This window comes from Castor canadensis, chromosome 14, assembly GCF_047511655.1.
Source record: "Castor canadensis chromosome 14, mCasCan1.hap1v2, whole genome shotgun sequence".
Classification (NCBI taxonomy): Eukaryota; Metazoa; Chordata; class Mammalia; order Rodentia; family Castoridae; genus Castor; species Castor canadensis.
The window spans coordinates 39,597,452-39,611,553 of NC_133399.1; the positions used below are offsets into that span (position 1 = coordinate 39,597,452).

General features: G+C 53.9%; 1 protein-coding gene and 1 long non-coding RNA gene across 2 annotated transcripts; one reads left to right on the top strand and one right to left on the bottom strand.

The window, feature by feature from the left end:
* Positions 1–3,942: 3,942 nt before the first annotated feature.
* Positions 3,943–6,040, bottom strand: Gadd45b (growth arrest and DNA damage inducible beta). Its single transcript, XM_020170770.2, has 4 exons — positions 5,747–6,040; positions 5,524–5,625; positions 4,913–5,135; positions 3,943–4,658 (listed from the first exon to the last, which is right to left on the bottom strand). Exons 1-4 carry the CDS (start codon positions 5,788–5,790, stop codon positions 4,545–4,547), a joined length of 483 nt encoding a protein of 160 aa, XP_020026359.1. The 5' UTR covers positions 5,791–6,040; the 3' UTR covers positions 3,943–4,544.
* Positions 6,041–7,935: 1,895 nt separating this feature from the next.
* Positions 7,936–13,755, top strand: LOC141416403 (uncharacterized). The gene is made up of 3 exons (XR_012441130.1): positions 7,936–8,452; positions 11,787–11,832; positions 12,513–13,755. It is a non-coding gene; the product is annotated as an uncharacterized lncRNA (long non-coding RNA).
* The last annotated feature ends 347 nt before the right edge of the window (positions 13,756–14,102 follow it).

Below are 14,102 nucleotides of genomic sequence, written 5' to 3' on the forward strand. Positions count from 1 at the left end.
CCTGAGGGCTTCCTGGAGGAGGAGGCACTTGAGATGAGAATAATGAGGTAATAGGTGCTAGCTGGGGAAAGATAGAGAAGCAATATTCCATCCAGAGACAATATGTGCACCAGACTGAGGGCATGGAGATCTGCCCAGGCCCAGGGGGTGTGCAAAAGACCGTGCAGGGGCTGTGCTCAGTAAAGGTGAATCGCAGGCCTGCCTCTCTCTGTGTGTGTCCTCCACAGGGCGCCAGCACACTGCTGGAGCTCCCAGGCGCACACGGGGAGGGCACTGCCTGTGGGGACTGTGACCACGCAGTGCTCAGTAGAGAAGACAACACAAAAGGCCTACAGCGTGTGACTTCATTGATAGGAAACATCCAGAACAGGAGGATCCAGAGACCAAAAGTGAACTTGTGGGAGACTGGGGAAGGGGACAAGGCCACTATTCAGGGTGATGGCTTCTTTGTTGGGTGATGGGATGTTCTAGAGGCAGACAGAGGTGATAGTGGTGGATACATGAAATGCCCCTTAATCATACACTTTTAAAATGATTCATTGTGTGATACGTGGGTTATATCTCAGAGAATATATATTGTGCTAATAGTGCATATATATGTATATATGTACTTATATGTATATAAATGGTTCTAACTTTGAGTCACACAAGCATTGGTTTGATTCCTTGCTCTGTCACCATCCAGCTGTGTGACTTCAGCCCAGTCTCTACCTCTCTGTTCCCTTTTTGTAAAAACAGGTTATTAATAGTACCTACCTTGTACAGTTGTTGCAAGGATTTAGAGATGACGAAAGCCAGGTATGGTGATTCACACCTGCAATCCCAGCACTCTGGGGGTGGAGACAGGAAGATCCCTATCCTAGGCTGGCCAGTGCAAAAGCTCAAAACCCTATCTGATAAACAAAATAAAAACAAAAGGACTGACAGAGTGGCTCAAGTGGTAGAGCACTTGCCTAGAAAGTGCAAGGCCCTTGAGTTCAAATCCCAGTACCCTTACACACAAGAAACAGAGAGAGAGAGAGAGGGAAAAGCAAAAGATGACAAGTAGCTAGGGAGACAGCTCAGTAATAGAGCACTTGCTTAGCCTATGCAAGGCCTTGAGCCCAGGGGTGGAGTGTCTCACTGACACACGTGGAAAGTGGGCTCAGAGAGGTCAAGCGACTTGCCCAAGGGAAACAGGAATGAAGCTGGAATTGGAGCCCTCTCTAGGGCTGGAGGCTGGCTCAAGTGGGAAGCAAGTGGGTGGACATGAGTGAATGACAGTGCGTACCAGCGTTTGGGGAGGTGTGTGCACAGCAGTGGGTCTGAGGAGAGGGTGCTTGCATGTGTGTTCCATGCCTGTCTACCTAAAACCTGCAGCTGACCTTGCCAAGTTTGTACTGCTCTTTGTCCAAAGAACACACACAATTATCCTACACCGTGTCCCCAGGGCAGCCACTGTCAGGGCAGGACTGAACTTTGGTGACCTGTGGCAACTTCTCTCCACTCAGCATGAACCCAAGAGGAAGGGGAGACTCAGGTAAAACAGCGTCTCTTCACCCTAGATTCTCCCCAGGGCCCAACCAGCTACCCACCCACCAATTTAAGACTCCTGGCCACGAAGTGGCTCCTTCACTCTGACCCTCAGTCTCTTCTTCTGGAAAATGGGACAACAGCATCTTCCTCATGGGGTTGAGGTCAAGTTTAGGGGTGTTTGTAGCCCATGGAGGACTGAAGAAATGTGGTGGCTGTTATTAATACAGTAAATTTGGAAGCAATTCCTGTCCACCCTTGGGTTGTGGTGGGAGGACCTCACAAGGCATGAATTGGTAGGAATAGTAAGAGAACAACTGTCACAATATACAAGCCCTGGGGTAGGGTGTGGCTTGCTGTGCAACAGTGAGCACTTGCCTGCCTGAGTGAGGCCCTGGGTTCTGTCCCCAGCACCACATTAAAAAACATAAAAAGATGGGTAGATAATAGCGTGAATGTTAGTAGTGTTCATCTGTTTATACTTTCTGTGTGGAAGTGTCACGAAGCCATGCAATGACTGAAACACTATAGAGTTTGTCCTCTTGATAATCCATGAAATAGATAATTATCCCCATTTTCAGAAGAAGAAACTGAGGCACAGAATGGTTGAGGTCCTGGCTCAGTGTCCCTCTACTGGGACCCCACTCACCATGCTTGGCCTTGGGGCCCTGGGATCTTGCACTTACTGGACAGGGAACCTCCAAAGGCTACAGGACCAGAGGTCACTAGGTGGCCCTGGTGGATGGCCAGGGTCAGGTAAGCGACAGCTGGTTGCAGCTCGAGTGGGTGTAGCCAGCAGGGACCAACCTTGGGGGTCACACACCAGTGGGGGAGCCAGGAAGAGCTGGAGCTTGGGGTCCCCCAGCTCTCCCCATGAGCCTCTCCAACGATGGCACACCCCAGTCTTTCCTTCCCCAATCCCTCGGGACTCCCTCAGCCTCCTACTTCTCCATCTCAGGGACCCCCCATCTTCCTCTTAACCCCTAGGGCTCCCTCCTCTCGCCCCACACCCCATAGCTCTCGGATGCCTTCACCCCCTCAGGCTCAGGTCTCCCCACCTAGCTCTTCCCCTCACCCACGCACCCCCCCCCCCGCCCCAGCCCCTCTTTCCACACCTTACACTCCCGAGCCCCCACTCCCGTCTCCTCACCTTGCTCTCCCCGTGTTCCAACCCCCACCCCCGTGCCCTAACCCTTCGGGGGGCCCCCCTTCTTCACACACATACACACACTGCACCCCCTTGGCGCCTCCCCCGCCCCTGGGCTCCAAGCCCTGCCCCTCTCCCTCCCCCTCCCTCCCCCTCCCTCGGGGTTTCCCTCCCTCCCTCCCTCCCTCCCTCCCTCCAGCTCCAGGCCCCCCTCTCCCTCGGGTTCCACTCCTTCCATCCCAGGAGGGAGCCCCGCCGCTCTCCCTCGGGGACTTTCCCTTTCCCTTTCCCCTGCTCTCCCCGTCCCCCTCCCCGCGGGGCTCCCCAGCCCCGTGACTCCCCCGCACTCCGGGGCTTTCCTCGCGGCTCCGTGGAAAGGTCACGGCCTTCAGACAGGGCCTCCTCCGCCCCACTCGGCCCTAGTTCCCAAGCCCCGCGTCGTGGCAGGGGGAGGCGACATGGCCCTGGTGCGCGCCCACCCCGCAGACGCGGGCAGGAAGACTGAGGCCGGGCGGGCCGGGCGCCCGGGGCGGGAGGCGCGGCGCGGGCTCTGCAGGACTCGGAGGCGGCCGGCCCCGCTCCCAGTTTCGGTTTAGAGCAAAACGCAGCCCGTGCCAAGCCCAGCGGGGCCGGGAGGCCGACTTCCTGGGGTATTTTTCTGCTTGTTGATTTTAGCTTGGGGAAAGAGAAAAAAATTTTTTTTCCCTAGTGCAACTAACAGGTCATCCCGGGGAAGGCCTCTGGGTGGGTAGGTGGGGGGGACATTCCTGGGAGAGGGGTATTCCCAAATAATCTTCCTGCAAAGCTGGGTCCCAGAAGCAGTTCTGGGTCCCGCCTCGCTGTGTGGTCCCAGGTGCTGGCGTGACCTCTCTGGACCTTGGACTGCGGTGGCGGCTGGGCAGTTAGGGGCTGCAGCCACCACCGCCACCAGCACCACCCCTCCCCCGAGGCGCGTCAGTGTGCGCCCAGAGCCTGGGGTTGGCTCCAGCACACCCGGTAACAGCAGTGGCTTGGCGGCCAGGTTTCGTAATAAACCGGTCTCTTAATTGCTACAAGGCAGAAGGAAAAAAAAAAAAAAAAAGCAAGATTCGCAGGGGTTGGGTGGCGGCGCCCGCTGCAGAGTAGTGGCACTGTTTTTGCAAAGGAGCCTGGAGCTAATAGGACTGAAGTAACACTTCCTGGGGAGGGGAGAGGAGGGGAAGGGAGGGCGCTGCTGGAGCACACGCAATGTGCGGGGCGGGGGTCTTCTTCCTTCTCTGAAGCCGAAAACACACCAGAACCCAGACGCTTTAGAAATTTATTACAAGGCCATCATAGTAGAAATAAAAATATATGTCTGGAAGCTTGCCGTCTCTTTCAGTGGTTTGAGTAACAAAATAGATTGTCTATATGTCATTAATATGCAAAGTGGGAGTTCATGGGTACAGAGCGACATCGGTCCCAGCTCCCAAGTGTTAGTCCTGACCAGGGTCACCACCCTGGTCACGTTTCGCAGACGTCAGCTCCAGTCTCAAGCAGAGTGGGGGTGGCGTAAAGTCTCACCCTGCCCCTGCATGTAGAGTCCAGCCCCTCCATGATGGGGGCAGGCAGCAGCTCCCCACTCCGACTTCTGCTCTGTCACCAGGCCTGGGCTCCCGTGTCCCTTCTCCTGCTGGCCCGGGAAGGGGATCCCCCTCTTCTCTCTCGGTGGCCATCTCTGGCGCTGCTTCCGGCTGGCCGCCACACTCCCCGCTCCTCATCCTCAGTCTCAAAGACTCTGCCCCCGCCGGTCTCGTGGGTTGGGTTGTTTTTTGGGGGGGTTGTTCTTGGGGGAGGGGGTCAAATATGTATTTTATTATTTTTTTTTTTTGGCAGATCTCAACAGGTTCCGATGGTGGGAAGGACCTCAGCGCTCCTGAAGCGAGATATAGGGGACCCACTGGTTGTTGCCCCGACTTTCTTCGCAGTAACTGGCTACCTCCACCAAGCCGTGGCTCTTCCAGGCGTCCGTGTGAGGATTCTGGGGTGGGGGGACAAAAGCAAGGGTTCAGAGCGCGCCCCAGGAGTGGTGGGGAGCCTCCCGCTCCTGGGGCCCCTGTGGGGAAAACAGGCAGGCTCAAAATAGCTGCCCGGTGATGAGGCCCTGCCCAGGCTGCCCACGGGACATGCCGAGCATGGCTGAGTGCTGAGCCGGTGCAGGACGGGTCACAGCCGACTTTGTTGACAAACACGGGCCCAGGTGCCCGGGCAGGGCGGGGCGGGGACCCAGCTCACCGTGACCAGGAGGCAGTGCAGGTCGCGGGCCTCGGTGGTGTCCTGCGTCTCGGTGGGCTCTCCCAGCAACTGTGCCAGGCGCTGCATGCCTGACACCCTTACGATGTCGATGTCATTGTCGCAGCAGAAGGACTGGATGAGGGTGAAGTGGATTTGCAGAGCGATGTCGTCCTCTTCCTCCTCGTCGATGGCCAAGAGGCACAAGACTACACTGTCAGGGTCCCTGAGGGGCCAAGGGAGAGACGGCGGGTCAGGTGGGGACACGGAGGGACCGCCATGCACAGGGAGAGTGCGGGGGGGTGGTGGGGCAAGAGAAACCAAGGGTGCAGGGACTCGCGGCTGCACACAGATGGGTGGGGGATGGGGGGCGCGTGGTTCAAAGTGATGGGGGAGGGGAACAGGACCTTCAAGGGAGGGGGGCTTGCAAACGATGCAGCGTGGGGACTCTGCAGCCCCCTTCCCCCAGACGTGCAGAGGAGCCCTGAACCCACTGCGCGGAGCACTTGGGGAAGTCCCAAGCCAGCTCCATGCAAGAGAAGGGGGTTAAGGAGCGTGCAGAGCAGAGGGACGCCCCCATCCGCGCCCAGCCCGGGAAGGGGGGTCTGACTCACACATTCATCAGCTTGGCCGACTCGTACACCCCCACCGTGAGGCGGTCCTGGCGCTGCGCGGCCACCAGCAGCTCCTCCACCGCGGCGGTCACGGTCTGCATCCTGACACCAGGAAAGAGAAGGGTCAGCGCCGGACGAGCCACCAAGTGCTACACCCCTACCCATCCCATCCCATCCCGGCCCAGCCGACTTCAGGAGGCGGCGGGGAGCCCTGGCTACTCACTTCTGTGCCGCGTTGTCGCACGCCACGAGCTCTTCCAGCGTCATGTTGCAGTTATAATCCACAGTGGATGAAGCCCCACGACAATCCCCAGGAAGAAATTGCAAAATCCGAGCCAGAGAGCCCAAAGCCTTCCCACGGAGCCGGAACAGTCAAAGATCCTCAGGAAGCAGCGAAATCTCTCTCTCTCTCTCCAAAAAAGGCGGAAAAATGATTGCAAAGTCCTCAGCGAAAATAATCCAGTGGGTCACAAAGAACAGCTTCAATCGTGGGCTTCAACGATATGAACTCGCGGCCGCCGGCGCTGTCTTTTATAGACTTGCCCCACTGGGGGCGTGGTCTCGGCGGGATTGTCTACCACTCTCATTGGCGCAAAAACAAAGGCCAGAACAGCCAGCGATGCGGTTGGCCGGCAGTTGGGAGAGGGCGGAGCGCCGAGCGAAGGAGCCCCACGTGGGGGCGAGAGCTGGGAGGAGGCAGGGGGGGCCGCAAGTGCCAGAAAAAAAAAAAAAAAATACAGAAGTTTTTCTCCTGATTTCCCGGCAGCCGCACCGCGGTTCGGGGCGCGCGCGGGATTTCCAGCGCGCGAGGCGGCCTGGACTTTCGGGGTAGGGGGGCTGGAATCCCCTCCCTGTCCCCGGGGAGTCCCCGGCCCAGCCCTTTCCCAGGCTCTACTTGGGAGTTACATGGGGAATGGGCTCGGTTTGCAGCCTGATCCTTTCCAGGCAGTGTGTGTGTGTGTGTGTGTGTGTGTGTGTGTGTGTTTTAGTAGCTCTGGGGACCCCAGACTCTGGGTGACTTAACTTCTTTGGGAAATGCAGCACCAGCCATGTTTGGTTGAATTGTGCCTTAAATAAAGGGGCATACATACAGTAGACGTTCAATAAGTGTGGTGGTCGTCCGAGGCCTCTTTGAGGTCCCCGAAAGTGAGAGCTGCAAAGGCAACCTCTGGGTCCCCACCTGTCTTTTGAGAATGCACGTCCGCTTCATTGGGCTTAACGCTAAGGAAGCATTAACTAAAGGGTACACAGTAAGTACTCAATAAATGTCATCTGGTGGTCGAGGTAGGTCACCAAGATGTCCCACATGCATGGGCTGCAGAGCCCCAGGCACCCTGGGAAAGAGACCGGCGCCCCCTCCCCGCCCCCCTGGAGTTTCAGGGTGGGGTGAGTGTGGGAGGCGCAGGTGGCGAGGCCTCCCAGTGCTCTGCTGAGCGACTGCGTGGCGGTCACCCTCGCTGCGCATCCCGCACCTCGCCAGGGAGAAAGCGAGGGGAGAGTGGCATGGCCTCAGTCATGGTCGCAGTGAGGACGACCACTTTTATTTCCTGCCTTCCGGGTGGGCGCTGACACAGACTGAGCGCGCAGTGTGTACCAAGCTCCCTCCCTGCACCATGGCTTGTTCTGTTTCCTCAAGGACGGGGGTGGGGGGGGGGTGCAGCGGCTATGCTCACATCTGCATTTTGCAAACGGGAAACTGAGGCTGGACAGGCCGTTACTGCCCAGAGCCTCGGGCTCGCTGGAGTCGGAGCCACACGTGTGCGCCAGGCTCAGCCGCACGCAGGGACCACCGGCAGCCTCTGCGCAGCACGGAACACACTGCGCCAGCAAGGCGTGCAGGCTCGCGTAGGACTGTCTCCCACGGCCATCGGGGGCTCCCGGGTGACTCACATATGCATCCCCTCCCCCGCCAGCCTGGGCCTGGCCAAGGTCCCGCGGCTAGGTTCCCCCGGCTGCGCAGCCGGTGGGTGCGGCTGACGCATCGCACCGCCTCCGCACCGCCCACCGCGGGGACGCGAAATGTCCCCGGCGTGCGAGGCGCGACGGCGCCACCTGGTGGCCGTCATGGGTTACTACGCCCACGCTTCCGGTAGGGAGGGGCGGAGGGGGTGGCGAGAGAGGGAGGAGAGAACCCTGGGAATAGTTGATCTATACGGTATTTTACATGGGCTACATGTAGCTTTCACTTTGTAGATACAGTTGTTTTTGCAAACGATCAAATCTATGTTTACATCCACTATAGATGGAATAGTTTCAAACATCAAATTGACAGATTGTCAATAACCTTTGTGGTTATTATGTTTAAAAATATATGAATATTTATGATTAGGTTTTAATTTTGGCTGTACTGGGATTTGAACTCAGGCTAGAGCTAGGCAGGCGCTCTATTACTTGGGCCATTCCGTCAGCACAACGCCTCTGATTAGGGACTGGGGCATGGCTCAAATGGTAGAGTGCCTGCCTAGCAAGCACAAGGCCCTGAGTTCAATTCCTAGTACCGCCAGACGAAAAAAAAGAAAAGAAAAAAGAATATTTGATTACAACCATTACAGAGCCTCCAATTCGGTAGCAATAAATACATTCACAGTGATATAGAACATTAGCTCTATATCCACAGCTCTCCCATCATCCCTCACTCTACTCAGGAAATAATAACTCTCATTACCCTCTCCCACCCCTGATAGCTACTCATGTCTTTTCTGTCTCTGTGAAGTTGCCGATTCCAGGTACTCGGTTGTAAGAAGAATCGCACAAAATGCGTGATTGCCTTATTATGTGGCTGGCTTATTTCACTCAGTGTGATGTCCTCAAGGTTCATCCACATTGTAGCCGGTGTCAGAATTGCCTTCCCTTTTCAAGGCTGCGTGATATTCCACCTTGTGGCTGGACCTCATTGTGTGTATCCATTCATTCACCCCTCCATCCACAGGTAGCTTGCTTTTGGCAATGGTGCATGTCTGCTTTTGTAAATAAAGTGGGTTTTGTTTTGTTTTGTTTTTTGGAGAAAGGGTCTCACTATGTAGCCCAGGCTGGCCTTGAACTTGCAATCCTCCTGCTTCACCAAGTGCTGATAAAGTTTTTGTGTGTTTGTTTTTGGCGGTACTGGGGTTTGAACTCAGGGCCTTGGGCTTACTAGGCAGGTGTTCTATCACTTAAGCTACACCCCCAGCCCTTTCTGCTTTAGTTATTTTTCACTTTTGCCTGGGGCTGGCCTCTGACCTGCAGCCTCCTGGGTAGCTGGGATTATCTAACTGTAAATAAAGATGGGAGATTAGGGTCAGGTAGATAGGCTTTCGTTTCAGGCAAAAAATGTAAAGGAGCAACAAAAAATTTGATAATCAAAATAAGCAATACTGTACTGTAAGTGTGTGTGTGTGTGCGTGTGTCCTGGGAACAGAACCCAGGGCCTCTTGCCAGCTAGGCACACTCGCTACCACTGAGCCACACTCCCAGGCCCGGTAACATTTTTGGAGGCACTGGGGTTTGAACTCAGGGCCTCATGCTTGCTAGGCAGGTGTTCTACCACTTGAGTCACTCCACCAGCCTTGTGTTGGGTATTTTTGAGATAGGATCTCAGGAACTATTTGCCTGAGCTGGCTTTGAACCACGATCCTCCTGATCTTTGCCTCCTGAGTATCTGGGATTACAGGAGTGAGCTACTGGAGCCCAGCCTGTAATCCCAGTACTTGAGAGGCTGAGGTATGAGGATTGTGAGTTGGAGGCCAGCCTGGGCCACATAATAAGACCATGGCTCAAAAACAACTCCCTCCTCCAAAAAAGCTTCACTGCCTCACAATGATTTGTATTGATGGTTGCGTTTTTGGGACCCCTTAGATTTTTTTCACTCTAGTCTAGGCTAAAGATGCCGCTGTCCTGCCCTGAGAACCACAGCCACCTCACATCTTAGTGTGGGAGTTGGCGCTTCACCATCCAGGACAATGAGCTTGCCCTACCACCTCGAAGTTGGGATCTTTTTCCTCTACAAATAAGAACATACCACTTTCTAAAATTAATCCTGCATTGCATCAAAGATGTGAAGTTAGGTGCTGGTGGCTCACTCCTGTAATCCTAGCTACTCAGGAGGCAGAAATCAGGAGGATCATTCAAAGCCAGCCAGGGCAAATAGTTCGCCAGATCCTATCTTGAAAAAAACCTATCACCAAAAAGGGCCGGTGGAGTGGCTCAAGGTGTAGACCCTGAGTTGAAACTCCAGCACTGAAAAAAGAAAAAGTGAATATTCTCACATCTATTGACACTACCTACAATGGAGCTCTGGTTGAGACTGTACCCATTTCACAGAAGAGAAATAGAGACCAGGAAAGATCATAGGATTGGCTCAGAGGCCCCGAACTCGGAGCTCCCTGAAGAGGTCCCAACATACTCCAAATATTCCCAGGCCTGGGAAACAGGGAGGCTCAGGTGTTTGGGGTCTAGAGAGAGAAAGATGGGGGTGACAAAGCAGGAAACAGCATCACAGACCTTGGAAACAGGCTGGACAAAAAGCTGGCCTCAGGGTGAAGGTTGTTTCAGCTGCTGTGGGCTGCACGTGACAAAGAGCCTGGACACATCTCTCTTTTGGTCCCTGCTTTCCTTTTTTTTTTTTTTTTTTTTTTGCGGTGCTGGGGTTTGAACTCAGGGCCTTCATCTTGAGCCATTCCACCAGCCATTTTGTGTGTGTGTGTGTGTGTTGTGGGTTTTTTCGAGATAGGGTCTTGTGAACTATTTGCCCAGGCTGGCTTTGAACGGCAATCCTCCCGATCTCTGCCTCCTGAGTCTAGGATTATAGGGGTGAGCCACCGGCGCCGGCTTCTTTTATTTACATTTCAGTGTAGTTGACATCCTATAAAACTCAGCCATCCATTGTCCCTGGCTCAGTGAACTTTAGAGTCACAAGTTGTGCAAGTAGCATCCCTAATTCAGAAGGAGATAAGTACAACCTAAATAATTTAAATAAAAAGGAAGGCCAGGGCTGAGTGCCAGTGGCTCACACCTGTAATCCCAGCTACTCGGGAGCCAGAGATCAGGAGGATTGAGGTTCGAAGCCAGCCCTGGCAAACAGTTTGTGAGACCCTGTCTTAAAACCATTTCAAAAAAGGGCTGGTGGAGTGGCTCAAGGTGGCCCTGAGTTCAAACCCCAGTACTGCCAAATGAAAAAGTCCAGGAGAATTGGCTCATGCCTCTTACGTTAGTTATTTGGAGGCAGAGATTGGGAGGGTTGAGATTCAAGGACAACTCTGGGTAAAAATTTCGAGGACCCCCCCATCTTAACCAATAGGAGCTCTGAGATGTGGCATGAGCCTGTCATCCCTGGGGAGGCATAAATAGGAGGATCTTGGGCTGATGGAATGGCTCAAGTATTAGACCGCCTGCCTGGCAAGTGCTAAGTTCCTGAGTTCAAATCCTAGTACCACCCCCCCCAAAAAAACCAAACCTTTAAAATAGGAGAATCTCAGCCCAGACGTAAATATGAGATCCTATTTGAAAATAAAGTAAAAAGGGCTGATGGAATGGCTCAAGTGGTAGAGTGCCTGCCTAGGAAATTCAAGGCCCTGAGTACAAACCCCAGTACTGGAAAAAAAACAAATCCTATTGTCTGAGCAGCAACCTCTATAGCCAGCCAAGATGGGAAGAGTGGGAAGGGCTGGGCCAGGAGGGTGGGGACAGACAGAGCCTCCAAACAGTATGTGGGAGGACAGGGCACTGAGGCTTCCAGCTAGCTGAGTTTGAATCTCATTTACCCTGCTGGCCAGCTTCCCCCTTGGCAAAATGGAAATACTAAACTCATCCAGGATGGCGCTGGCATGAAGTAAGTTCATCCCCATCCACCTGGACAAAGACTGTGTGCAGCACTGCCCTAACCTTCACCATTGAGCACCTGCAGAGTGCTGACTTGGCACTGGTGTGTGCGTGGAGGTATATAGGTACTTCAGATAGGGTGTCAGGGTGGGCTTCATTGAGCTGAGACCTGAATGTCATGAAAAAGCCAGGCTTGAGAGGCTCGGAGGGCAGGGCATTCCAGATAGAAGGAATCACTTGTGCAAAGGCCCTGGGGCAGGTTGTAGCCTGGCATGTTGGAGGAGACTAGAGGAGACCTGAGCAGCAGAGCCACCCAGAAATAAAGGAAAAAGCAAGGGTCGGGATGGAGGCCACAGTGGAGACTGCAGAGAGGGGTCTGGATGGGGCCCTGGGAGTGACCAGGAAGCTGTTGGCCTGTCTGAAACCAGCCAAGGGCTGGGCTCTGACATCATGTTTTCTTTGTACAGATGAACAAGACTTGGTTCCTGTCCCAAGGAGAGGTTTCCGGGTGGGGTGAGTCACCAAGTGAACTTCTAGACATTTGTAAGACAGGAACAGCAGGGAGGGGATGGGAAGGACACGCCAGGTGTCGGGGACAGTGAGAGCAAGGGCTGGGGTGACAGAGCTGGGAGGAAGGAGACTGTGAGTTGTCCCAAGGTGGCCATGGAGGCTGGGCTCCAGGCTGAGCTCTGGTTCAAACTGTGTGCTCTTCAAAATGTTTGGTAAGACGTCCTCCTCCTCCCTCCTCAAAGCTGTGCATCTTTGAGTTGGTGACTTGTCTTTGAAACTCCCTCATTTCATGGGAAAAGAAGGGTGTGTACGGATTACTCAAAATGAGAACCTCGAGTGGGCTTGGCGTTGGACGTGTTCTCTACGCCTTCCCACAGTAGTTATCTGGAAAGACTCCTGAGCCCCTGACCTCCCCGGATGCTTGTTCCCCACCCCCAGCAGACTTTCCCTGCAGCACCCAGCAACTTCCAAACCCTATGTCCCCAAGTCCCTCCTCTGCCCACCCTGCAAAAGTACAGCCCCACTGGGAAGCACTGTGGAGAAGTGGAGGTGTTGGGCTCATCCTGCCCTGGGCCTTCTTAGCTTTGGCTGGTTTCTCTCTCCAGGACATCTCTCCAGACCCCATGTCCCCTTCCTGATGCTGGCTTTTAAATTGGTTTTTTTTTTTTTTTTCCTTTTTCTAGTGTTAGGGATTTGAAGCTGAGCAGCAGCCTGACTCAGCCTTGTGGTGCAGGACGCCAGCTCAGTGGGACCAGATGCCCAAGCACCAGAAACTGAAATAACAAGAAAGAGCCGGGTATGATGGAGCATGACTGTAATCCCAGCTACTGAGGAGGTGGAGACAGAAAAATCAGAGTTCAAGATCAGCCCTGGCGAAAGTTACTGAGACACAGCCTGGAGCCCAGTGGCTCATGCCTGTAATCCTAGCTACTTGGGAGGCTGAGATTGGGAGGGTCACTGTTCAAGGCCAGCCCTGGCATAGAATTCTTGAGACCCCATCTCTGAGATTGGGAGGGTCACTGTTCAAGGCCAGCCCTGGCATAGAATTCTTGAGACCCCCATCTCCAAAGTAACCAGAGGAAAATGAACTGGAGGTGTGGATCAAGTCGTAGAGCGCCTGCCTAGCAATTGCAAGGCCCTGAGTTCAAATCCCAGTACCGTCAAAAACATTTTTTAAAATATTACCAAAAAAAGGGATCTGTGTGCAGACTTTTTCCTTAGTTATTTCCTAAGTAAATGATACAGTAACTATTTGCTAAGTGATACTGTAACACTTTCCAGAGCACCACATCATGGTAGGTGCACTCTTGCCAAGGGGATACACCTTGCCAGGTTGTGGATTTGAGCGTCTGCAGATCTGAGGATCTAAGCAGGGTCCAGGAATCACCCCCATGGAGATGAAGGCACCCCAGAACCAGAAGTCAGTAGCTACAACAGAAAGAAATTCTCCTCCAGTCCTGGGGCCAGAAGTCAGAAGTCAAGGCATGGCAGGCCTGGTTCGGTGTTCAGGTCTTCAGTGGTTGCGGGTGACCTCTGGCATGGAGATACTGCCCCCTAACCTGTCTGTCTTTCCCTGGCCATCTCTGGTCCACATGACATTCTTCTGTGTCCAAATTTCCTGCGTCTTCTGTGGACATCAGCCACTGGGTTGGGGCCTGGGGGAAACAACTTGTTTTCTTTGAATGACAAGTGTGGGAGGCCATCTGTGCTGTGGATGAGTGCTATTGAGGGGTTCATTTTTACTGCTGTATAATATTCCACAGTGAGAATCTATAACAAGGTGTTGGTCTGCTGTTTCTTTCATCCTTCTTTTCTTTCCTTCCTCTTTTCCTTTCCTTCTCTTCCTTCCCTCCTTTTTTTTTGGGGGGGGTGGCTAGGATCTCACTATATAGCCCAAGCTGGCCTCTAATTCTCCATCCTCCTGCCTCAGCCTCTCAAATGCTGGGATTACAGGGTGTCCCACGATGCCTGGCTGATGTGTTGTCATCAATGGCTTTTGGGTTATTTGCAATTATTGTTTCCCCATTATTATAGAGGGCCTCTAAAGCTACACAAAACCTCTCTTATACAACGAGGCACAGAGACAGCCCTGTCCAGCCATGGAAAACCTCAGTATCTTGGAAGGAACTGAGCCCTCCGGACCATGTGTCACTGCACTTGGAGGTGGGCTCTGCTGCCCCAGCCAACACTCTGACCATAGCCTTGGAAACCCTGGGCCCCCAGACCCAGCTAAGCTGCAACCAGACTCCTGACCCATAGGAACAGGGACATAA